This window comes from Drosophila navojoa, chromosome 2 (genome assembly GCF_054131105.1).
Source record: "Drosophila navojoa isolate 15081-1374.11 chromosome 2, UAZ_NAV_1.0, whole genome shotgun sequence".
NCBI lineage: Eukaryota > Metazoa > Arthropoda > Insecta > Diptera > Drosophilidae > Drosophila > Drosophila navojoa.
This window is the reverse complement of record NC_142890.1, coordinates 4,117,391-4,139,366: the sequence shown is the minus strand read 5'-3', so window position 1 is coordinate 4,139,366 and position 21,976 is coordinate 4,117,391. Positions and strand designations below refer to the sequence as shown.

Sequence of the window (21,976 nt, the reverse complement as noted above, 5' to 3'; positions counted from 1 at the left end):
AAAAAGCCCAGCAGCAGACGCTCTATCTCTCTCTTGCTCTCTACACTCTCTGCGCGCTCTTTGACGACAGCTCCAAGCTGAGCTTCAACTTGTTTTGCCGGCCATCAGCAAGTGAGCAACAACAACAAGAAGCACAGCCATAAATAACAACTATTACGGCTATTTGACAATAGCAATGCTCACAGCTTCGATCGCGAGACGCATTCAGCTGCGCGTCTCTTCAGCCAGTCGCAGAGCAAGCGTTCAAGGCGAAGGTAGTGATTGGGAGTCGAGTTTTGGATCTGGCATTAAAATTCCACAGCTAGTTCAAAGTACAAATCTACAGCGTTTGCAATAATATAATCTACAGTCATAAATATATAGCTCATATATAAATCAAACAGGTGAGTTGCTGACTAGGCACTTTTTTAAAGCATTTTTGTTGCCAAAAAGAGGAAGGCAGCCAGCAAAAAATCGGGTCAATTCTAGCTTGAAGAAGTTGCAGTTATTGAAGCATAGAAGCGTAACCAGTTAACCAATACGTACCCAAGTCAGGCAACTTTTTTTTAGTGACGTGGACAGTGAAAAAACACAAGAAGAGACAGAGAAGAGAAAACAACAATAACAACAACAATAACAGAAGCAGCAGCAGCAGCAACAGCAGCTACAAATTTGTGGCTTTCTTTTGCCTACCTGTGTAACGGCAATGAACTGCGCGTTGCTTTGGCCTCGACGAGCGCATCAAAAATCCGTTTCATAATTATTTATCGGGCTCATATGAAAAGTGAAAGTATAAAATTTCCAATATATTATATTGATTTTGAATTTAGTTTTCTTCATGAACAATTTATGTAATTTCGTTAATGATTTCGTTTGGCAAGTGTTAAATTAGCCAGAGATCTTTCGTTGTCTTTGCTGCTGTTGGTTCGATCTTGAGCTGGTTAAACGAGAAAACGTGTTTTGAATTTCAGATTTGAATGAATATCATTGTATTATATAATCTAATTTGCATAGACATATACATACACATATAATATACATAATGCTGTCCACAATATTATTTATAGCAATGGGTTTCGTCTTGGCCTGGTTGCCAAGCGATCATTATGTCCGCGATATGTGCATCATAACACTCACAGCGGCCTTTGTGGCCACCTTGCTGAGCATTCGATTCTATTTACGCATTACGGCGGGACGTTGTTTCACTGAGGTAAACACAGACCCAGCCCACTAGCCTCTTCCCCATTCCTATCCAAATTCGCACTTCCGTCAAATGCTTAGCTATAAATCTACAGAGATCGTGATCTTCAACAAGCGGAAAACAATTAGAAATATAATTAGCTATGCAAGCGTTTTGGGGGACTGACAGTTAATAAAACTGGATACAATGTAATTAATACTAACGTAAGATCACATATCTTGAGTGAATGAATTACTTAAGTAAGGAATATATTATATGGGAGATATATTACATTTGTAATGAATTGTGCAACGATTTCTGTCGGTTTAGACACAAAGATCATTATGAGCTTTCACAACATTATTGATACTAGGGAAAATATAGAAGAAACAAAGCATATGTAAGCTATCTATACATATATAAATAGAAAATGCAAATTAAATATTGAAAAGAGTTTAGTTTTCTGGCCTTCTGCAGTATTCTAGAACTTTTTAAATCTGCCCTAGGCATCTTCTTATTTCTTTTTCAAAACAATTTTCCCACTTATGAGCAAAACCTTAAGATCATCGAACTAAGAACCGTTAAACTAATGAGCTTTTCTGTTTTGAGCATAGCCTGACACAAATCTAGCATCACATTTGATACATCAAATTTAGAAGTAATGCAGCTAGAGTACTCTATAATATCTCTGTAACATATGTACGTACATTATATATACTGAATTTTATGAGTGTAACTCTAGTTTTTCAAATAGTTCACCACGCCGTGACGTAGACTTAATTAGTCTTTGTAAGCTGTGCGTTGGTAGTCGAGCCGACTCTATTACGGTATTTGTATTACACACGTCGAGAGATCACTTACCTCTAAAATTAGAAAGAGAGAGAGAGAGAGAGAGAGAGAGGGGGAATAAACAATACACAGGGCTTTTTATGAGCTTCCACGGGGGTCGGCAATTAGACACGCCGTTGATGACCAAGCAGAAGGGAAAAAAACCGAGACGACTAGAACACTGTCATTACATTAGCTACAAACTTAAAATTAGTATAGGGTGTAAGCCGGTAATGTCCACTAAATAGCCAACATTACTAACTGTAAAACTTATATGTGCATTATATTATATATGTATATGTATGTATATGTATATGTATATTTCAGACGAAAATGGAAGGCAAAACTGTTATTATTACCGGCGCCAACAGCGGCATTGGCAAAGAGACCGCCAAGGATCTGGCAGGACGTGGCGCTAGGGTGATCATGGCATGCAGAAATCTGGAAACAGCAAATGCTGCAAAGGGTATTTATACATACATATATAAACTGTAGTAAACACTCTAATTTAAACTATTATCTCTTCAGATGAGATCGTCAAGGAGACCAACAACAACAAAGTTCTGGTGAAGAAGCTCGATTTGGGCTCACAGAAGTCGGTGCGCGAATTCGCGGCTGATATTGTCAAGACGGAGCCAAAGATCGACGTACTCATTCACAATGCCGGCATGGCCTTGGCCTTCCGCGGCCAGACCAGCGAGGATGGCATTGAGCTGACCATGGCCACCAATCATTATGGCCCCTTCTTGCTGACGCACTTGCTCATCGATGTGCTAAAGAAGAGTGCACCGTCACGCATTGTTATCGTCGCCTCGGAGCTGTATCGCTTCGCTTCGGTCAATGTGAACAAGCTGAATCCCATTGGCACCTTCCCTGCCGCCTACTTGTACTACGTGTCGAAGTTTGCCAACATCTACTTTGCCCGCGAGCTGGCCAAGCGCTTGGAGGGCACCAATGTCACAGTCAACTTCTTGCATCCGGGCATGATTGACTCGGGCATTTGGCGCAATGTGCCCTTCCCCCTCAACCTGCCCATGATGGCCATCACCAAGGGCTTCTTCAAGACGACCAAGGCGGGCGCCCAAACCACCATCTATCTGGCCACATCCGATGAGGTGGCCAATGTCTCGGGCAAATACTTCATGGACTGCAAGGAGGCGACACTGAGTGCTGCCGCTATGGATATGGAAAAGGCGCGTCAAATATGGGAGGAGTCTGTGAAGATTGTGAAACTCACGCCCCAGGATCCCAAGATCTAAGCTGTACTCGTTAAAAACATGGAAAAGTTTAACAAAATTTTGATTACTCATATAAATCGTAATTTGGGGGAGCATATCATAAGCTTTAGGTTTTCACTTAAATAAATAAACAATAAAAAGTCTTTATAAACTCAAGTAAATAATATTTGTATTTTGTTTATATATTTTATAATTGATTTTTAAAGCCCACAAAAATGAACCAAAATTTGAATACAAGAAACTTTCTGTTAAATGCATTTTTAACAGCGCTTCTGTTAATGGCTGAGCACGTCTGTTAATGCAGCAGTCAGTTTGTAAGCTGTTAACATTTTTAGTATTTATTGGCTAGGAACTAGTTCCATAACTGCGCTTTAATGCATTTCTCTCGGCAAATGAACTTTTGTTGTTGCTTTTTGGCTCTTGCATGATTTCCTTACGCAGGAGTTTCAATGTCAGTTCATGAGAATTAATAAAAACGACAAATCACAGCGTCAATGGGAAACTTGATACATATGCACAAAGGAGAATCACAAAAACAAACAACCGAAAAAAATTGAGATTCTCACACAATGTGCGTGCAGTTCTCACCTGTTGAGGGCGAGCAAGGAAAAAAAAAGTAAACTAAAAGGATACACTCAACACTCAAGGGACGACGTGGCTGCTGAGGGTCCTTAATCTGATAAAATTGCAAGCGCATCTCGTTGTCTCAACCGCAGAGGGCGGCCGATGTGCCGAATGCGATTATTATCGGCGGCTGGTTGACACGTGACTTCTGTATTAGCCCGGCGCCAATGCTGATGATAATGATAATGATTGCCCGCTAATAATATGTTAACGACTATAATTGAAATTTAATATTTATCCAAAGGCTTACAGGATAATCATTTGCGGTTTTTGCGGCAAAACGTGTCCGAACGCAGCTCGGCACTAGGATAATTGCCCATGAATAGATACGCCCCTCCCCTTCGGGATCTATCTATGAGTCTCTATCGATCTACCCCCCTGCAGCGCCTGCTGTGTGAAATTGTCTTCGGCCCATTTGTTTGCGGAAGTGATTCTCTAATAAAAAATAAACAACGTAAAACAGTAGCTGACAGCGTGACATTTTATTGCTACATTGCCTGCTCGATGCCACGCCCATACACCCCTGTCCAGCCCTCAGCGATCGTCTCGTCGCCCTTTGCCCATCGCGCATTCGTTCAGGAACTTTAGCCATTGATAAGGGACGGGGAAACCCTCGGGAAAGTATCAGCTTACAATTTTAATTTGGCGCGCTTCACTCAAGTGTGCTCTCAAAGTAGTATCCACAAACATATTTCGGAGTTCCAGTTTTGACTGTAATTCAAGTCGTGCGTTGGGGCGGCCTCTGCACCAGGACCTCATGTCCTGCACAGTTGCTCAAACTGTCGCCTGGTCTGGTCTTTCGGCTGTCTTTCAGTTAGCAATAAGTCGCAGTTTAATAAGCTGGCTTAGGTTTTTAATAAGAAATGGGCTATGAGCCGCACTCGAGGTTCGATTCGAGTCCAGCTGTCAGCCAAACTACAGTGTCCTGCCTCGTCCAACTGTCAGCCGGACATCGATACTTTACACAGCCGGAGTGACGTGCGCCGCACTAGCCGAAAGGCTGACAGTTGCTCAAATTCATTTTCAAATATATTTCAAGTCAAAGGAGTACTTATATGAGAATATCTATTGATGAATATCTCTTTATATATAGTTATTTTTACTTTAATATTAATGAAGTTATAGCTAATTTCACTGTATGCCATGGAAACCCAATTTAATTTTACTAATATTAAGTTAAGTTATTTATTAGTTAAGTTATTATTATTTAAGTTATTTATTAGAATTCTTCTTCTCTCTCTAGCGGTCTCAAGAGTTGCTTAGTGACTCTATGAATTTTATGCTCTATATGCTTTAAATTAGAGTACATTGATTTTCACATCTTGCATATCTCTGGCTTGTTATTGGATATCTTTATTCTAATGTAATTTATATGCTGTATATAATATGAATTTCTTTTAACTTCTTATTTATTCTCATAAGATTATATTTATATTATATATTTCATTCTTAACAGAATATATTTAATTATGTCAAAAATGTATTCAATTCTTATCTTAATCCAAACATTTGACAATTTATGTATTAAGAGTTTTGAGGAGGAGTACTAAACGTAATATGTAGCATTTGCCTGATATTAAATTGATAATTTCTATATCCTATTTCACATTTTATTCAATTAATTTTCAATTCGAAATTGAATTATCTATTCCATCTTTATAAGGAATTTAAAAATTTAATATATTTTTATTATTTGATTTAAAAAAATTTTTTAATAGTTATTACATTAAATGTACGCAAATATCTTTTAAAGTCTACCGGTAGAATTTCAGTTAATATAGTCTTAAAGAAATCAAGCGACGCAAAAATAAATTAAAGCACATTAAGTGCGCTACACACGATTTAATAGAGCCTATCGATTCGACAGCTAAATAATAAATGTAATATGTATTAAACAAAATATATTTATGAAATAATTCCATTAAAGAGAAACATAATTAGACCAAATGTGAGTTGGCATTTCGATTAGAATGTGTTAACTATTGTGAGAGATTTGGCATGTCGAGTGACTTCGACTATCCGACATATGAATGTAAAGGCAAAGCATAGCCAGTGCTTGGGAAGCCTCACGAGTGCCACCCGAAAAGTATTTCATTGATTTTTGAAGCCCCGCCCAAACGCACAGAGCGCACAGAGAATAAGAATACAGAATGCACAGAGTTCGACGCAAATGAAACGAAATGCCTGACTGAATTTGCATGGGCAGGAGGGGGCACGCCCGAGAGAAGTAGAGGCAACAATTGTGCGGCGCACCAGCACGACCAGGACAACCAGAGAACCAGGCAAAGACTTTAATCAAATAGTGACCCAGGCTGAGCTCTGAGCAAACAAACATTCACGTGCCACAATCCAAATTGATAGTGATGCGACTGGTGTGATAACAGGTACACCCTGATGATGATGATGATGATGATGCTGATGATGGTGGTGCTGGTGCTGGTGGTGGTGGTTCGCATCCCGCAATGTTTGCACACTCACTTAGTAATACATGTAACAAATCACAGTCGGGGCAAATAATTTTCGAGAATTTTGTGGTTAATTAAGCACTGTGGGCCTGAGCTTCTAAGCAATCGAGCTGAATGCCGCCTAGGGACGGGCGCGAGCAGGTATGCACAGCTGACACCTGAGCACACTTGCGAGACCCAAGCGATCATTTCTAATCATCGCAAACAAGCCAAAATTGTTATTGATATCCAGTCAGCCAGCCGACAGGCAGCTACCAGGCTCAGCTCCATCGCTGCGTAATCCTGAGCCTAATGCGTTCTGACAATCGGCAGCAAAACATGGCTCACAGCAAGAGCTCAAGCTCGACCCAGGTCCTGGACAAGCTGAAACTGATCGCACTTGTAGTCGTGTGTAACAAGATGGAAAAGGCATTTCCGTAAGCCGAAGTTTGAATGCTCTTAAGAGCTTTCAATTGCGATTGATTGAGAGTTCCATATTAACAGGGATTTGCATATACACATATATGAAAAAACTATTAAGTTTATAAGATCATCTAAGAGAGCTACATATATGATATAGTGACCTCAAATGATATAGAGGTTTCATATCGTTAGATATCTTTCACTTAAAAATATATCATATATCATTCCTAATTTCATTAATGCGATTCATCATATCATAAATCCATAAAAGTCTTCTGTTTATTGAACTCTATATAGTAACTCCTACTATCCGTTGCATATGCAATGACATTATTATAGTATCCTCTGTCAGGTGCTGAAAAACAGGATTCGCTCAGACATTGATTATGTTGCTCGAAACTTTTAACACACACGACGTTGCTGTAGGTTCACTGTAGGTCTTAAAAATTCCCACCAATATGGTAAAATGATATTATGTAGGTACATATATGTATAGGCCAGCAATCACTGAAAGCCTTTACACTTAATTGATTTAATTAATTCGCAAATTCTTTGTTAATGAACGCTTGCTAAAGTGAACAGCGAGTGTATTGGCTACGTAAGTGAGATTTTATATATATGTATATGTAGTCATGATTATAATGTTGTTCAATATAATAATAAACATTTCTAGTAAAGAGCTCGAAAAAAGTTTAGAATTTGAATTTTTCATTGTATATTAAACAGACGTACCAAACAATTTATTAGCCTCAGATTAGAGATTTATTAACCTCTCAGATGAAGGCATTCAATATAACCTACAATATTCAAAAAACTTAATTTTACGATATTTATGGATCAAATTTTGAATGAACATAAAATAAACCTTTTTATAGTTACGCGAGAAATTGCTTACATTGAAAAAGTCTGTTAGACCTGCTTATAGTTATTATCAAACTTCTAAAAAGTATAGTTCTGCCGCTGCACATAACTTCGATGAATATCGTAAATCATAAATAAGATTATTATATTACTGTTTAACGACTTTCACATCGAAGCGCTATAAGCAAGCATGCTACGTTCACACCATGATTGCGAATATCGTAAATGAATATCGTAAATTAATATCGTAAATGAATATTATGTATTTTCCTGCAGCCTAACATGCTGAATATGAATATGATGGAGTTATTTAAATATCAATCATGCACATGAATATGTCCAATATCGTAAATCTTATAATTAAATATTGAATACAGTTTTAGAAAACTTAAAATCTTTGTTTGTGTAACGGGCATCAGACCGTTGCTGACGCCCAGACTTACCTATTTTTTGTAGGCTAAGTGGGATGCGTGTAAACTTAAAGTTAATTGGGGAAATGGAAAGCTGTAGTTAATGCAAACGATTCTGCTGCTAGGCCTAGACTAAGCTCGAACGATGACAACGACTCGCTGTGAAAATAATAATGTTTCATAATTTTTTATTTTTTTTTTTCATACTTATTATTAGCTTTCTGTAATGAAAACACAACCACAAAGCGAAATATCGAATGACAATAAATAATTCACAATTGTCGGGTTGATTGTAACTATGCGAAAGAGCAACGATCGATGGATTTTAGACGAGCCGAGCTCCGCAGCACAGATACAATTGTCATTGGTCGCTAGAAATGAGAAAGATACAAGATACGCGCAGCCCGAGAGGGTTGCTAACTGAGAGGAGTGAGTGAGTGAGCGGGACAGACTGCCTTTGATGAACTGTCACAGTGGCAGTGGCAGCGGCAGAGGCAGAGGCAGAGGCAGAGGCAAACATGTTTAACCACAAAGAATGGAACGAAGGAAGCAGCAGACGATCAATGGTCGCCTCTGCCCTCAGACACTGGGCCCGGCCGGGCTGTGCAACCGGCTCGCTTGTATCTGGTGTCCAACTGTAAAGATATTGGGTGACAAATAAAAACTACTGAAAAACTGCTGCTGCTGCTGCTGCAGTTGCTGTTGCCGTTGCTGTTGCTGCTGCCGTTGCTGCTGCTGCTGCTACGTATGAATGAGCGTTGCTGAATGGAGCCAAGGGGGTTGCAAGACAGTGTGCGAGGAGCGCATTGGTTGGCTAACTGACTGACTGACTGACAGCCGGCCTGACAGACTGACTGCTGTACAGTCTGTGTTGTTGCTGCTGCCTGTTGGTGGTTGCTGCTGTGAGGGGGGTGTCAGCAACAACAGCAACAACAGCAGCAACAGCAACAAGACGCTGCTGTAAGGGTCTCTCACACATGTGATTGTATGCCAAGTAGTTGGGCACTTTGTGTCATTGTGTGTGTGTGTGTCTCATGTGTGTGTGTGTGTATTGTTTGACGTTGTCTTTTGCGCCCTTTTGTCGCTTGTTTGTAATTAAGTGAGCATTTTTTTTTTTTTTTCTGTGGTTGTCGCTTTGACGCTGACGCCTCTGACGGTATCGTCGCCAATATCGGCCGAGAGACTTCGAACCGAAACTGACAATTAGTCGCCTTCTTATGCTCGTCGTCGTTAGTCGCTAGTCGATACTAGCCCGCCCCCCAAACCGTTAACTTGCAAGTTTGAACGCTAAAGAAAGAAACAATCCAATAAGCGAGTGCATTTGAAGAGACATTCAAAAATTATATAACATTTGTGTTTTATTTACGAAAAGTTCCATCAATTAAATCTTATATTCTGTGCTGTGCTTTGATCATGAGACATTTTTATCTAACAACAAGGTGCGATTCGATAGTTTGAATAATACTATGCATAAAATGTGAAACAGTAGATGAATTGTTCTTTTCGAAAGTTGATGAAATGAAACTTCGATTCAAACGGATACACCTAATGGATATATAAGAAACTACAATAAAAGTTCAATAAAAATTGAAGATCATTTAAAAAAAAATAAGAAAATTTTTAAAATAATTATAGTGGAATTTAAAAGTTCAAAATAAACATTATTGTGCAAATAGCAAACACTATAGATATTTAATAAATGTATTCAAGAATGCATAGAAGTAACAAAAAATAGTCCGTAAGAGAATATGTTATATATCTTCCGATTTCTCCAAGTTTTTGTTGTTTATCATACACATATGTATTTACTGTACAACAACACAAAAATATTATTTATAAAATTCAAAATACTTTAAAGGTTTATAAATTCGTTAAGCATCACGAGCTTAAGAAATAAAAATGTGATAACCTATTTGATGAAATAATAATATACATCAATTATAATAAGTTAGGTTCACATAAATAGTTTAATATTTGTACATCCTAAATTCATTGAAAATGGGGATTCGGTGTATAATGTTTTTGCACAATTTTATTTTATTTCCATAATATACATACATATGTACAAAAAAGAATATTTTATTTTCGCTTTTAACTTAACTGATTTATTTTTAAACGATTTTATTTTTATTTAAATTTAAGGAATACTCAATTGGTTTAAATTCTTTAATTACAAGTTTTTATCATAATTTTAAAATAAAACTAAAATATAAACAAATATCTGCTTATATGATATATAATTTATATGTTTGCTTATAAAAGTTTGTTGGGCTTAGAACTCACAGAACATTTACGTTTTTAGTTTTTAAGCAGCCAACTGGGATTTTGCAAAGGATTTGTTTTAAAATTGAATTGAAAATACGTTAAGCTTACTGCCAAATTTATTTCTAAAAAAAAAACTAAAACAACAAATGACAAAAAAAAAAAAAAAACAACTTAACAACAACTTAAAGAGTAGTCCTTTTACACAGATACCAAAAAAGAAAATTTGGGAAAAAAATCTGAAGATTTCAAAGCAACTAATAATACAAAAAAAAAAAAAAAAAAAAAGAAAAGAAAAGAAAATATTACAAAAATTTCAGATTTCATGTCTTTATCTTCATTTTAATGTGTGGCCTTTGAAGCTTCAATTTATATTTATTTATATGTTTTTAATATAATATATATATACAAATTATAATTATAAATGACCTCACATATCAAAATAAATAAGTTAAACACTTCAACTTTTGCAGCTGGAAATGGCAATTGATGCGACAAAATGAAACGTAGAAAAACGAGAAATAAAACGCAAAAATCAGCTGGAGTCATGTCATGGGATTGTTATTTAAAGGTTCCAAACTCTTGAACATAATTCTGGGTGAGTTTCCAAAATCCAAATACGGGAGTTGTGCAAAGCCAGCGAGGATAGAGGAGTGCAAGAGAGGGACAAAGAGAGCGAGAGCGAGAGAGAGAGAGAGAGAGAGAGCCAAGAGCATAGGCAAAGCAAATGGCGTCGCGTGCGCTTATTTGCTCGCGCCTGTTCTGTGTGTGTATGTGTGTGTTTCTTTGCTTGAATGTGTTTAGGGGCGGAGTTTAATGCGGCGCACAGTGGGCCGCAGCTGGCTGTGAACTGTGTGAAATGCATGGGCATTGCTTGCTGGCGTTTTTCCAATGATGCTAAATGATTCGCTCTCCTGCGCAGATTCCCTGGAAGATCAAGAGGGTGGAGCTATGTACATATCGTGCGATGTCTCAAACGGAGGTCCTGTGGAACCAGAAACGGGCTATGTGCCCAATAATCCATTATTCGGCCTGGCGCTGGACAGTCCGCAGGTACATTGCGCTTCGCGCTTCGCAATCGATTCACTTGCCACTTGCCACCGGTGCTTGAAGAGGTTTTGTTGATTTTCATTTCATTTTCATTTTTTATTTCTCTCCTCCTGCGCGGCATCGTTATCTTTGCGTGCACTGCAGCAAGAGTGCGCTGCATCCTGCGTCGGCTGCTTATCCTGCCAAGGCAACACCGCCCTGCCCATCTCCTCGCTGACCAGCAGCGACTTCGACTGCGGCGGCTGCTTCGATCCGACCATTGGTGTGCTGAGCAGCCAGATCAATACCACGCCGCCGGCCAGCAGCAGCAGCAACAACAACAACAATAACAACAGCAGCAGCAGCAACAACAACAACAGCAACAGCGTCGCCTCGCTGACTGGCAACGGCAGCTACTGGAGCACCGACGAGATGGCATCCACGTTTCCGGGCCTACCGCCGCTAGACATCGATCCGCTGCCCAGCCTCTTTCCGTTCTCGCCCTGCGGCGCCTCCTACAATTTCGCCAGCAATCCGCACCAGGCCTCGCTCTCCTACACCGTGCATCCGCACCAGATGCTGATCTCACCCACAGGCAGTCAGCACCACCATCAGCAGCAGTACCAGCACCAGCACCAGCAACAGAACCAGCAGCAGCAGCAGCAGCCGCAGCCGCACACACAGTCGTCCACACATTCCCATCAGCTGCAGGCGCAGCATTTGCAGCAGGCATCGCACGGTGGTAACGCGCTCCACGGCCACAGCACCGGCATTGGGAACGGGCCGCTCGTCGGCGGGAGTGGCGCGGGATCGGGCAGCGGCTGCTACTACGAGGCGGCCACCAATGCCACCAGTGCCCCGCCCATGTATCCCAGCATGAGTGTCAATGTGAGCATGAACATGACCATGCATCATGGCTACGGCGCCGATGCGGGTGCGGTGCCCATGCCGTGCTCCCAGATGAATTGGACCCCGCCGAACAGCTCCTCGGCGGCGGTCAATGTGCTCTATCCGCCGCTACTGAGTCCCACGCACTATCCGGCCTCGGCCACCTACTCCTTCACGGCCGACTTTCGCGCTCCGCCGCCGAGCGCGCTCAGCGCTCTGCCCACGCTGGCCGACAAGGAGTCGACGCCCTCGCCGCCCGCCACCAGCACGGCCGCCACGCTGGGCTACTATGCGACGGGTGGCGGGCAGAGCTATACGCCGCCACACAAGAGTCCCAGCTATCAGGCAGCAGCGCTCAGTCTCGGGCTGTCCGCCTTCGAGGACGAGGAGGAGAGCATCGAGGATGGCGATGCCGATGGCGAGGGCAGTGCCGGCGGTGATATGAAGCCGAATCTATGCCGGCTGTGCGGTAAGACGTATGCGAGGCCGAGCACATTGAAGACGCACTTGCGCACCCATTCCGGCGAACGGCCGTACCGGTGTCCGGACTGCAACAAGAGCTTCTCACAGGCCGCCAATCTGACGGCCCACGTACGCACACACACCGGACAGAAGCCGTTCCGCTGTCCCATTTGTGATAGACGTTTCTCGCAAAGTTCCAGCGTAACCACGCACATGCGGACCCATTCCGGCGAGCGGCCCTATCGCTGCTCCTCCTGCAAGAAGTCGTTCTCGGACAGCTCCACGCTGACCAAGCATCTGCGCATCCACAGCGGCGAGAAGCCCTACCAATGCAAATTGTGTTTGCTCAGGTGAGTGTTGCCCGGCTGCACTGGAAGCCGCCCAGCTGGAATCACTCCCAACTAAACGTAACCCCCAACTTTGTCTAGATTCTCGCAATCGGGCAACCTGAATCGGCACATGCGCGTTCACGGCAACAACTCGAATGGCAGCGGCGGTGGCAATGGTGGCAACGGTGGCTCTGCCGGCATTGGCGGTGCTCTCCTCACATGACAAAAGCCGCGCAGTGCAGGCGGTTTTCAGCATTATCACCCCCCGCACACGCACACGCACACGCACTCTCACACACACGCACACGCACACCCACATTCGCATTCGCATCCGCATCCGCACACACATATGCATCACCACGCCCACGCACATTTGGCGAACTATGAATATGGGAATTACGGCATCGGCGACTATACTCCACCCACACAAAACTATTCAGGGTATTATTTCTGCGCACTCAACAAGCCGCCCAAATTCGAGCGATTCTATTAGAGTTGGGAATGACTCGATGATGATACAGTTCCCACTGGATCCCTGAGATGTTACCAATCGTAAATGCTCAAAGTTTAATTGAAATTTAAAAACAGATATTATAAAACGAAAAAAACTAATCGAGGCCTAATCGCATAAGTGTAAATATCTAAAAGGAACCAGAAATAATTTTGTATTTATTATTCACTTAGCTTAGAAACACATACATATACATACATATATATTAATGTCAATGTATCGATGGATTAGCTTAGAATAACGCATATGTATGTGTATGTATATGGTAGTTGAAAAACACGCATAAATCTATCCAAAATTAGCCAACGTTTAGTATATTACCTTAAGTCAGACACAAACCTAGGCAATGAAACAATGAATATGAACTATAAATCCACAAAAGTCTGTTCAAAACTAACGAATATTTTCTATTATTTGAAAACAAATTCATTATTAATTATTTTTAATTTATTTTTTTTTTTGTTATTTTTCATGGAACTTTGCTTAATTTTATAATTTAATGATTTTAAATTTAAATTTTAAATCTTGTAAAATTTGCGTATTAAATCAGGTTTTTGTAGCTTCATATTCTTGACTACGCTTATGTAGTTCCCACACAGCACCCAGATAAATATATAAATATAATATATTTAAGACATTGTATATCTAATTGTAGCTGTATTCTTAGCCATATATTATGTAAGACAGGTGCTTTGATTTAAGCCAATTTTGCGAATACTGAAATTAAAATGCATAAAATATATTTAAAAAATAAAATTTAGCTATAATTTTATTTGGGTAAATAATATGGACTATATATATTTGTTTAATGCCGGTCGATGCGCATCAGAATGCAGTTGAAAATGGGACTTATCAAGCTGGGGACTTTCAAATTCAAGCGAAGCTCAAAAATGGTCAACGGATGTGATGGACTTTATGCTTTTGAAATAGAATAGGAAGTGAATAATACCAGTAAAATATTCTGTTGTATTATTATTATTGGTTTCAATTAATATTGAAGCTGGTGAATACAGATATCCGAATCAATACGTACCCACAGTAAAAGGGGTTATCAATCATCTGTTATGAATTATCAAATATCAGTTCATTGAAATTAGTTCTTCAGTCATTAGCAGTCATTATCATCAGCCATCAATCATCAGTTAACAGGCATCAGACATCATACAAGATATATCTGACATAAAACATCTGACATTAGCCATCAACTATCAGTTATTAGGCATAAGACATCAGACATCAGACATTAGATATCAGATATCAGACATCAGACATTAGATATCAGATATCATATATCTGACATTAGCCATTAACTATCAGTTATTAGGCATGAGCCATCATACATCATACATCATATATCTGACATAAAACATCTGACATTAGCCATCAACTATCAGTTATTAGGCATCAGACATCAGACATCAGATATCAGATATCTGACGTAAGACATCTGACATTAGCCATCAGCTTTCAGTTATTAGACATCAGACATTACGCATCAGGATATCTGACATCCGCCATCAGCCATCAACTATCAGTTTTTACGTTGTTTATCGGCCATAAATCATTAGCCATTAGCCATGAGTCATCAGTTATCACTGAATGCGTTTGCGAAATGAATTCGATTCCAATCAGCGAAAATAAACTTAGAATTATCTTAACTTATAGCAAACACAAATTTTAATAAAAAATAGTAAAAGTGTATTTGAACTGGAATAGAAATCGGGGCATCCTTAAACATCGTAGATAAGATAAACGGTTTCTGAGTCGGTGCCACAGATCATTCTGGAGCCATGGACATCGAATGAATTGACCGCTTTGCGTATGTTGGTCAGGATGCCATCGACATTGATCAGGGAGGTCAATCGGTCGCCGGCTAGCCAGGCACTGCTGCTATCAGTCTGGCTGGCATCGATAAGCTTCTTGTCCGACCACATCCACACTGCACCTTCCTCCGCTGCAGTGAACAGCTTAGAGGGATCTTGACGATGAAATCCAATGGCCGTAATGGCCGACTTATGGGTACTCAAGTAGGAAGCTGGATATTCCAGTTGCCGCAGATCCCAGACTGTAAGTGAGCCCTCCTCAGTGCCGCAAATGAGTACGTGCTGTTGCATGGGATGCGTGACTATGGACGAGACAAAGTTCGAGCTTTTCTCATCCTGGCTGGCGGCCATAAATGAGTATTGTGGTTGCCCATCGCCCGCGCTTCGCACATCGAACAAGCGAATGACGCCCATTCGATTGGACGTCACAACCTGATTCTGGTTGACGAAGGAGACGGCCAGTAAGCTCATGCTGTCCGCCTCAATGGTGCGCTTCACCTGCTTCAAATCGTTGGCACTCAGCACGTTGAGGCGTCCATCCTCGCCCACGGTCGCGATGTCCGTGCCGTATATCGAAATTGCCGTGCAGGGAGCATTTGCTGGACTATATTTGAAAGCGTGTATACGTTCGCTGTGCTCTGTTCGTCGGATTTGATCTTCCTCGACGGCTCTGTGCACTTTAAATAAGCTAACACGACCTGCAGGCAGCAAAAAATTATACATTCGTATATACAAGAGAATATCTTTATAGTTGCTTTCCCTTACCATCGCCACAGCCCACTACAAAAGTATCATCATTGACAAACTCTATGCCTGTGACATCGGCCTCCATGGCCACCTTGTCGTTGCATCGTGGTGTGTGCTCCACACTATCTGCATATGTATTCTCATGGAAGCGCCAGACGCGCACAAAATTTGTATCCATGTCCCATGTGCCAGTCACAAAGCGTTCGCTCTGCGTCAGCTTCTCTGGCAGCCAACGGATTTGAGATATCTTCTCTGATACATAATTGGCGCTTACCGTCATAGACATTTTGACAGTATGATTAATTTAAGTTTATTAATGGCAAATAAATAAATTTATGCCGGTTAATGGGACGAAACATATGATTTTGGCATCTATATATATATAACCTTAACATTTAGCCGCGCTGTTATTGAACAGCTCCAAAATGAGCATAACAGATGTTAAAATGCGATACCCTCGATAGTCATATGCTATGAATTTTCGATTATTTAACGATTAAGGTGTTTTAAATCAAATTGTACATCATAGTAAAAACTATTTTCTTATTATTAAAATTGATAACAATATGTATGCCTCTTAAACATAAATAAAAGACTTGGTTCATGAATAATTAGAACTTCTTGCTGCTCATCAAGCGATATTCAACTATCGCTATGGCAACTGCAAAATATTTAGTGGAAAACAAGCTAAATAATTATTGTGAATACTTTTCAACACTGTAAATTATTTTGGCGGCAATTTATTGTAAACAAACTTATCAGAGAGGGCATGGATAAATATTTAATTAAAATGCCAATAAAATCAACAAAAAATGTGGTGTCAGAAGAAGTATGTATTCGAAATTAAAAATAATAGTAGCATTTACTAATAAGTTTTCTTTCGTTGAAGAAAATATCTGTTAAGGAGGAAAAGCCGAAGCCAAAGAAAGTCGTCAAGGAACAAAGTGCAATTGCTAATAAACGAAAGAATTTGGATACGCCCGAAATAGTAAGCAAACGGTTGACTTCAGATTCAGCTAATATAACTGCGGTATCCCAATGTAGGTTAAAGACAAAGAAAACGCCGAGGTAGAGAATCCCCCCAAGCGCCGCAGCACTCGAGTGACGCGTAGCACACGCTCCATGGCAGATGCTGGAACGCCCTCGCCGGAGAAGGAAATCCCGGAGAAGTTGCCGTTCATAAAGTATCGTGGTGCCATCAAATATTTCACGGAAAGCCAAGAGATTGCTGCTTCGGCAGATGAGGTCATGTAAGTGTCGACATTTAACTAGACAATATGTTTTTCTATATGTATTGATTGATATTTTGATTTCTCAGGCAGTGGGTCGATCAGCAAACTCACACTGAAATTGTGCCCATGGCCTTTGACATGGAGTGGCCCTTCTCCTTTCAAACCGGACCCGGCAAGTCATCCGTCATACAAATTTGCGTTGATGAGCGCTGCTGCTATGTGTATCAGCTAAGCAAGCTAAAGAAGATTCCAGCTGCGCTGGTCGCACTCATAAATCATCCCAAAGTGCGGCTGCATGGCGTGAATATAAAGGCGTAAGTGTGGGGTAGATAAAGAACAAAATAAGGGAGTAACCGACTAGTAGTTAGAATGAACGTGATGCAGGTGAGACTTGGGCTAGATTACTCTATGCATATTTAACTAAACCCAATATAGTCTGTTCACTAATATATATAAAATTTATATTCAAACTTCTAGCGATTTTCGCAAATTGGCACGCGATTTTCCTGAGGTAGCGGCTGAGCCGCTGATCGAGAAGTGCGTCGATTTGGGCGTGTGGTGCAATGAGGTGTGCGAGACGGGCGGCAGATGGAGCCTGGAGAGATTGGCCAATTTCATAGCCAAGAAGGCAATGGACAAGAGCAAAAAGGTGCGCATGAGCAAATGGCATGTAATTCCGCTGGACGAGAATCAACTGATGTATGCGGCCATAGATGTCTATGTGAGTATTCTAAAGAGAATCCTAAGAAACTCGCTATACTATATCAATACCCAAATCCTTTCAGATCGGTCAAGTCATTTATAGGGAAATAGAGCAGCGCGAGCAGACGAAACTGAAGAACGAGGCCGAGTTCAAGGAGCAAAATGGAGAAACTGCCTTCAAGGCTGTCAAAGCGCTGGGCGAAACCTTCCTGTCGAAGATCAATGAGGTGACCCTGTGAGCCCTTCAATTGAAGATAAATTAGGCTATATTACTAACATATACTACACATTTTATTTCCAAAGTTTTATATTAAATTCCGGCTATATTTGTATACATTCACATTAGAAATTTATAACGACCTTTGATACTCATTCACACCTAGATATTAATATACATATTTGCACAATACTCATTAACTTGCATAAAATTTTAATTTGGTAAATTCGCTTTAAACATTTCTAAAATTATAATATTTTGGATATCAATGCAAAATCAACAACTGGCTGATAGCTCACTTGAATATGGGTCGGCGCGATCCCACGGCTTCCAGCTTGCGCTTCAGCACATCATTGTCCAAGTCAATCTGCCTTTGGTACTTCTTGCGGTTGACGGCGGCGGTAGTGCGGCGTGCTACAGGCGGTCCTTGATTCTTTAGAGAGGGGGCATTATATAGATCGATTCATATATGTCCCTTTTTATAAGCTTACCTTAGCTTGGAGATTGGTATTGGACTTGACCATATTGACAGTTGGCTTTATTGTCGGCTTCACGTTCATCATTTTCTTCAATAAAATGTTATTCTGGCGCTCGATCTCACGCACCTGCGGATTGGTGAAGCTGAAGCTCTTGCGTCCCAGATTCTTATAGCTGCAAAGCAGATATGAGTTTTAAGGCGTAATGTAGGGCTAGTTCGCTCTGCACTTACTTGACCTCGGAGGAGGCGACTGAGCGTGGACGTCGCACATCCACGTGGAAGCTACTGGTCTCGCTGCGCAGGCAGCTGGGCGTTGAGCTGAGCATGCGAGCCGACTGTGTCTGCTTCATGTGTGGATAGCGCAACAGGCCATCGCCCTGGCCACATTCGTCCATCAGTAGCTTGTTCCCGCCTCCGGGCTGGTTGACATCGGTGCTCGAGGGGCAGCGGCAGCTGCGGCGTCCGATTTGCTGTTCTGTGCGCATTGTGGTCGGTGTAGACTTGGAGGAGTCCAGGGATTGCGGCTCTTCATCCTCTGGCAATGACTTTGGTTTGCCGTGCTTCTTCATCAACTTGGTGGCCAATGCCAGTTGCTCCAATGCACTGTTGTCAGCCGAGCCGCCGCTCAGGCGAAATGTCTTCATGATCATCTCCGACATTTCAGTCATTTGCTGTTCCAGATACTTGACATTGAGCGGTTCGCCCGGTACAGGCACATCGTCTTCCAGCTTGTAGACCTCCTCGCCATTATCATCGTAGATGCTCTCCAGCTTGGGAAATACCGGTGCATCGGTATCAACAATCGGCTTCCTCGGCAAATTCGGATGGTAGTGAGGACCGCGCTTCAGTTTCTTATAGTTGGTTATGCCATCCAGATCGGGGTCGCTGTTGCGTGAAGAGTCCATCTCACTGTCGCTGCCGTCGGAGCCATCGGCGATGTCAACCAGATCCATGTTGAGACGCAAGTCCTGATTATCCTGTTCGTTCCCATCCTCCTCTTCTTCTGCCTCCTCTTCATCCGCGTCCTGCTCGTCTCCTAGTAGGCTCGTTGCTTCTTCATCTTTCCCATCGTTGTCTATCTCGGTAGCCAATTCCTTGCCATCGAATTCATTTTCAGAGTCAATCTCGTCCTCAGCAGCCAGCTCATCTTCCATTTCGTCCTCAACTTCGGTCAATTCATCCGAATCCCCTTCATCCCCTTCATGCTGCTTAGCGCTCTTCGGTATCAACGTGCGCACTGATATGGATTCATCGTCAGTCTGCTCAGGGTTCAGTGTCGATGTGTTCACTTCGGCCACAGTCTGGGTGACAACCACGGGCTCGTCGTCCTCGGACGAGGAGCTGTCATACTTCACATGAGTTTGGCGGGCGAAGCCGCTTCCTCCGCCAGAGCGCTTGGAATACAACTGTTGACGGCGTGCATGTGGCTGTGGGGGCAGTGGGTTGGTATTGTTGAGGCTAAACTCTTTGATGGTCAGCTCCGGCAGCTCTTGGCTATCACCCGGAGCTGGTGTTGTTGTTGTTGTTGCTGTTGTTTTTTCACTTACATTTCCACGCATATACTCAGCCTCGACGTCGGTGTCGCTATGTGTGTCGCTCTCATTATCAATATCCTCCTCATACTCCTGCTCCTCCTCCACATCGGAGGGCACCTCTTCATCAAAAGACTCCTCCATATAAGAATCCTCCTCAGAGTTAACCGGCGGCTCAGTCATTTTGTTGGGTTGTCTAAAGCTAATATCCCGGCTAGTTCAAGACTTTTTTACTTACTCAATACGATCCAGGATTTATTTATTTTTGTTTTTTTAGAAAATACGACTAACTAATATTTACTGTATATGTCTTAATCCAGTTGTATTATGGAGAGTAGATGCGAGCTACTACAAATTTTCACGAGGTGTTCCCGTAAGCGGGACGCTTCGCTCACCGATTACTGGGTTCACTGAGTTTGATTTCTCGCTACGTTTTCGACACTTCACTGAGATGTGGGACACCGACGACGGGTTAGCCGATAGCTGAGCCACTGAACCCATTTCGCCCACTGTTTTTTCGTTTCGGTCAGGAGGTGGCCGAGGCAGGTGAGGCAGGTGCTATGTTACGATAGTTGCGAATTATTCCGTCTGCCTTGCTACCTTATTTCGCTATTTGTTATCCTCACGCCCACGTCACATTGTCTTGACTCATAGTTCTTTAACACCTGAACCGTAACTTTCGAGTGTCTTTACGAGGTGCTGCCAACCGTCTACGACTCCTTGGCAGGTGGAAGTTTGTCTGTTTATTAGGACGTCATAGCCAGTGCGGCTCGAGCGTTGCCGTGGACAACCGAGCAGGCGCACGAAGTTTGTTGTTTGTCCTAACCTGCCTTCCCAGGAGACTCACTTGTTGTCCAACTAGTGAATGAAGTCTACTTGCCTGCATACATGTAGCCATAATAAAGGCATATGTATCTCAAAAATTAATTATTAAATATATACAATAATAAATCAATACACAGTATTTAAGCATGATTATTAAATATGTAATTTATTTTTTTTTTATTACGATTGCTAAATTATTTGTAAAGTTAATGTATATTATTATATATTAACTAGCAAAAATTTTAACACATAAAAATATTTTTTAGTATTTGGACTAAGAACCATTTGCACATGGTTATAGAATAACTGCCAATGTGTGTCAGCTATTCTTATTAGCATACATTTCTTCGTATTATCTATCCTGTTTACTCCTACTCTCCCACCAAGTGTCAAAGCTGTTTACTTCGTTCACACATACACTAGTGTTATTAACAGCGCACACATGCATGCAGCCAATGAGATTTTGTCAACATTCTGCAATCTTCATGTTTACTCGCTACAACAGCAGTGATCAAAGTGCAAGCAAGTATTAGCATTCATTGTCTCGCTTACACAAATGTTTTCTATGATTCCTGTATACGCTAACAGGCTGAGCTTAAGAAATGTGCTGATCTCGCTCGCACATTTACAAAGATGGAAGCATACACAATGAACGCCATTATGCAAATTATGCTGTTGTCTCCCTTACACCATTGCTTTTGTTAGTGAGCCTTGATCAAGCGCAAGAAGAGAGCAAACGCTAATGACAGAAAGTGTGTGTTTGCCATTCGCCAGCAACAATTGTCGTTTCCGTTATCCTTAACGTAACTGGATGAAGACCCCTTCGAAAGCACCATAAGCGGCGCCACTGAGTCCAAAAGCTTTCTTACGCACTCTCCCACAATCGGAAAGTTGAATGAATGCTATCCGGCGGCAACTTCAGGCGCCGCCAACTGCCGCCGCGCGTCAACTT

The 21,976-nt window shown here is 41.6% G+C and overlaps 5 protein-coding genes and 1 long non-coding RNA gene across 9 annotated transcripts; 3 read left to right on the top strand and 3 right to left on the bottom strand.

Moving 5' to 3' along the window:
* The first annotated feature begins 181 nt into the window (after window positions 1-181).
* LOC108660403 (retinol dehydrogenase 14) lies at window positions 182-3,389 on the top strand. 3 transcript variants are annotated; one of them, XM_018113786.3, is made up of 4 exons: window positions 209-383; window positions 1,047-1,189; window positions 2,315-2,453; window positions 2,516-3,389. In XM_018113786.3, the coding sequence occupies exons 2-4, from the start codon at window positions 1,049-1,051 to the stop codon at window positions 3,244-3,246; spliced, it is 1,011 nt and encodes a 336-aa protein (XP_017969275.1). In that variant the 5' UTR covers window positions 209-383; window positions 1,047-1,048; the 3' UTR covers window positions 3,247-3,389. The 3 variants fall into 3 exon arrangements, with proteins under 3 accessions (XP_089120230.1, XP_017953421.1, XP_017969275.1); XM_089264104.1 differs by lacking the exon at window positions 1,047-1,189 and having other exon boundaries at window positions 182-254; XM_018097932.3 differs by lacking the exon at window positions 1,047-1,189 and having other exon boundaries at window positions 195-383.
* Window positions 773-1,126, bottom strand: LOC149092063 (uncharacterized). The gene is made up of 2 exons (XR_016197357.1): window positions 1,006-1,126; window positions 773-916 (listed from the first exon to the last, which is right to left on the bottom strand). It is a non-coding gene; the product is annotated as an uncharacterized LOC149092063 (long non-coding RNA).
* A 5,784-nt stretch (window positions 3,390-9,173) lies between the features above and the next one.
* gl (glass) lies at window positions 9,174-14,224 on the top strand. Its single transcript, XM_018098021.3, has 5 exons — window positions 9,174-9,426; window positions 10,723-10,847; window positions 11,172-11,302; window positions 11,444-12,978; window positions 13,057-14,224. Exons 2-5 carry the CDS (start codon window positions 10,802-10,804, stop codon window positions 13,178-13,180), a joined length of 1,836 nt encoding a protein of 611 aa, XP_017953510.1. The 5' UTR covers window positions 9,174-9,426; window positions 10,723-10,801; the 3' UTR covers window positions 13,181-14,224.
* A 919-nt stretch (window positions 14,225-15,143) lies between these two features.
* On the bottom strand, window positions 15,144-16,406 carry Nup43 (nucleoporin 43). Its single transcript, XM_030383098.2, has 2 exons — window positions 16,057-16,406; window positions 15,144-15,989 (listed from the first exon to the last, which is right to left on the bottom strand). The coding sequence occupies exons 1-2, from the start codon at window positions 16,322-16,324 to the stop codon at window positions 15,199-15,201; spliced, it is 1,059 nt and encodes a 352-aa protein (XP_030238958.1). The 5' UTR covers window positions 16,325-16,406; the 3' UTR covers window positions 15,144-15,198.
* A 305-nt stretch (window positions 16,407-16,711) lies between these two features.
* On the top strand, window positions 16,712-18,415 carry WRNexo (WRN exonuclease). Its single transcript, XM_018113624.3, has 6 exons — window positions 16,712-16,867; window positions 16,928-17,026; window positions 17,083-17,288; window positions 17,357-17,584; window positions 17,748-17,991; window positions 18,056-18,415. Exons 1-6 carry the CDS (start codon window positions 16,808-16,810, stop codon window positions 18,209-18,211), a joined length of 993 nt encoding a protein of 330 aa, XP_017969113.1. The 5' UTR covers window positions 16,712-16,807; the 3' UTR covers window positions 18,212-18,415.
* On the bottom strand, window positions 18,386-20,542 carry hmw (hemingway). 2 transcript variants are annotated; one of them, XM_018113621.3, is made up of 5 exons: window positions 20,215-20,542; window positions 18,899-20,094; window positions 18,681-18,840; window positions 18,489-18,622; window positions 18,386-18,431 (listed from the first exon to the last, which is right to left on the bottom strand). In XM_018113621.3, exons 1-5 carry the CDS (start codon window positions 20,380-20,382, stop codon window positions 18,422-18,424), a joined length of 1,668 nt encoding a protein of 555 aa, XP_017969110.1. In that variant the 5' UTR covers window positions 20,383-20,542; the 3' UTR covers window positions 18,386-18,421. The 2 variants fall into 2 exon arrangements, with proteins under 2 accessions (XP_017969110.1, XP_017969111.1); XM_018113622.3 differs by having other exon boundaries at window positions 18,386-18,622.
* Window positions 20,543-21,976: the final 1,434 nt, after the last annotated feature.

Coding starts and splice junctions, on each gene's coding strand:
- LOC108660403 (XM_018113786.3), top strand. CDS start 1,049: ATGGGTTTCGTCTTGGCCTGGTTGCCAAGCGATCATTATGTCCGCGAT. Junction 1,190..2,314: donor CGGGACGTTGTTTCACTGAG/GTAAACACAGAC, acceptor TGTATATTTCAG/ACGAAAATGGAAGGCAAAAC. Junction 2,454..2,515: donor AACAGCAAATGCTGCAAAGG/GTATTTATACAT, acceptor TTATCTCTTCAG/ATGAGATCGTCAAGGAGACC.
- gl (XM_018098021.3), top strand. CDS start 10,802: ATGGGATTGTTATTTAAAGGTTCCAAACTCTTGAACATAATTCTGG. Junction 10,848..11,171: donor ACTCTTGAACATAATTCTGG/GTGAGTTTCCAA, acceptor TCTCCTGCGCAG/ATTCCCTGGAAGATCAAGAG. Junction 11,303..11,443: donor TGGCGCTGGACAGTCCGCAG/GTACATTGCGCT, acceptor CGTGCACTGCAG/CAAGAGTGCGCTGCATCCTG.
- Nup43 (XM_030383098.2), bottom strand. CDS start 16,324: ATGTCTATGACGGTAAGCGCCAATTATGTATCAGAGAAGATATCTCAA. Junction 15,990..16,056: donor TGTAGTGGGCTGTGGCGATG/GTAAGGGAAAGC, acceptor TGCTGCCTGCAG/GTCGTGTTAGCTTATTTAAA.
- WRNexo (XM_018113624.3), top strand. CDS start 16,808: ATGGATAAATATTTAATTAAAATGCCAATAAAATCAACAAAAAATGTG. Junction 17,027..17,082: donor ATTTGGATACGCCCGAAATA/GTAAGCAAACGG, acceptor ATCCCAATGTAG/GTTAAAGACAAAGAAAACGC. Junction 17,992..18,055: donor ATGCGGCCATAGATGTCTAT/GTGAGTATTCTA, acceptor AAATCCTTTCAG/ATCGGTCAAGTCATTTATAG.
- hmw (XM_018113621.3), bottom strand. CDS start 20,382: ATGACTGAGCCGCCGGTTAACTCTGAGGAGGATTCTTATATGGAGGAG. Junction 20,095..20,214: donor CTGAGTATATGCGTGGAAAT/GTAAGTGAAAAA, acceptor CTGCCCCCACAG/CCACATGCACGCCGTCAACA. Junction 18,841..18,898: donor GTCGCCTCCTCCGAGGTCAA/GTAAGTGCAGAG, acceptor TCTGCTTTGCAG/CTATAAGAATCTGGGACGCA.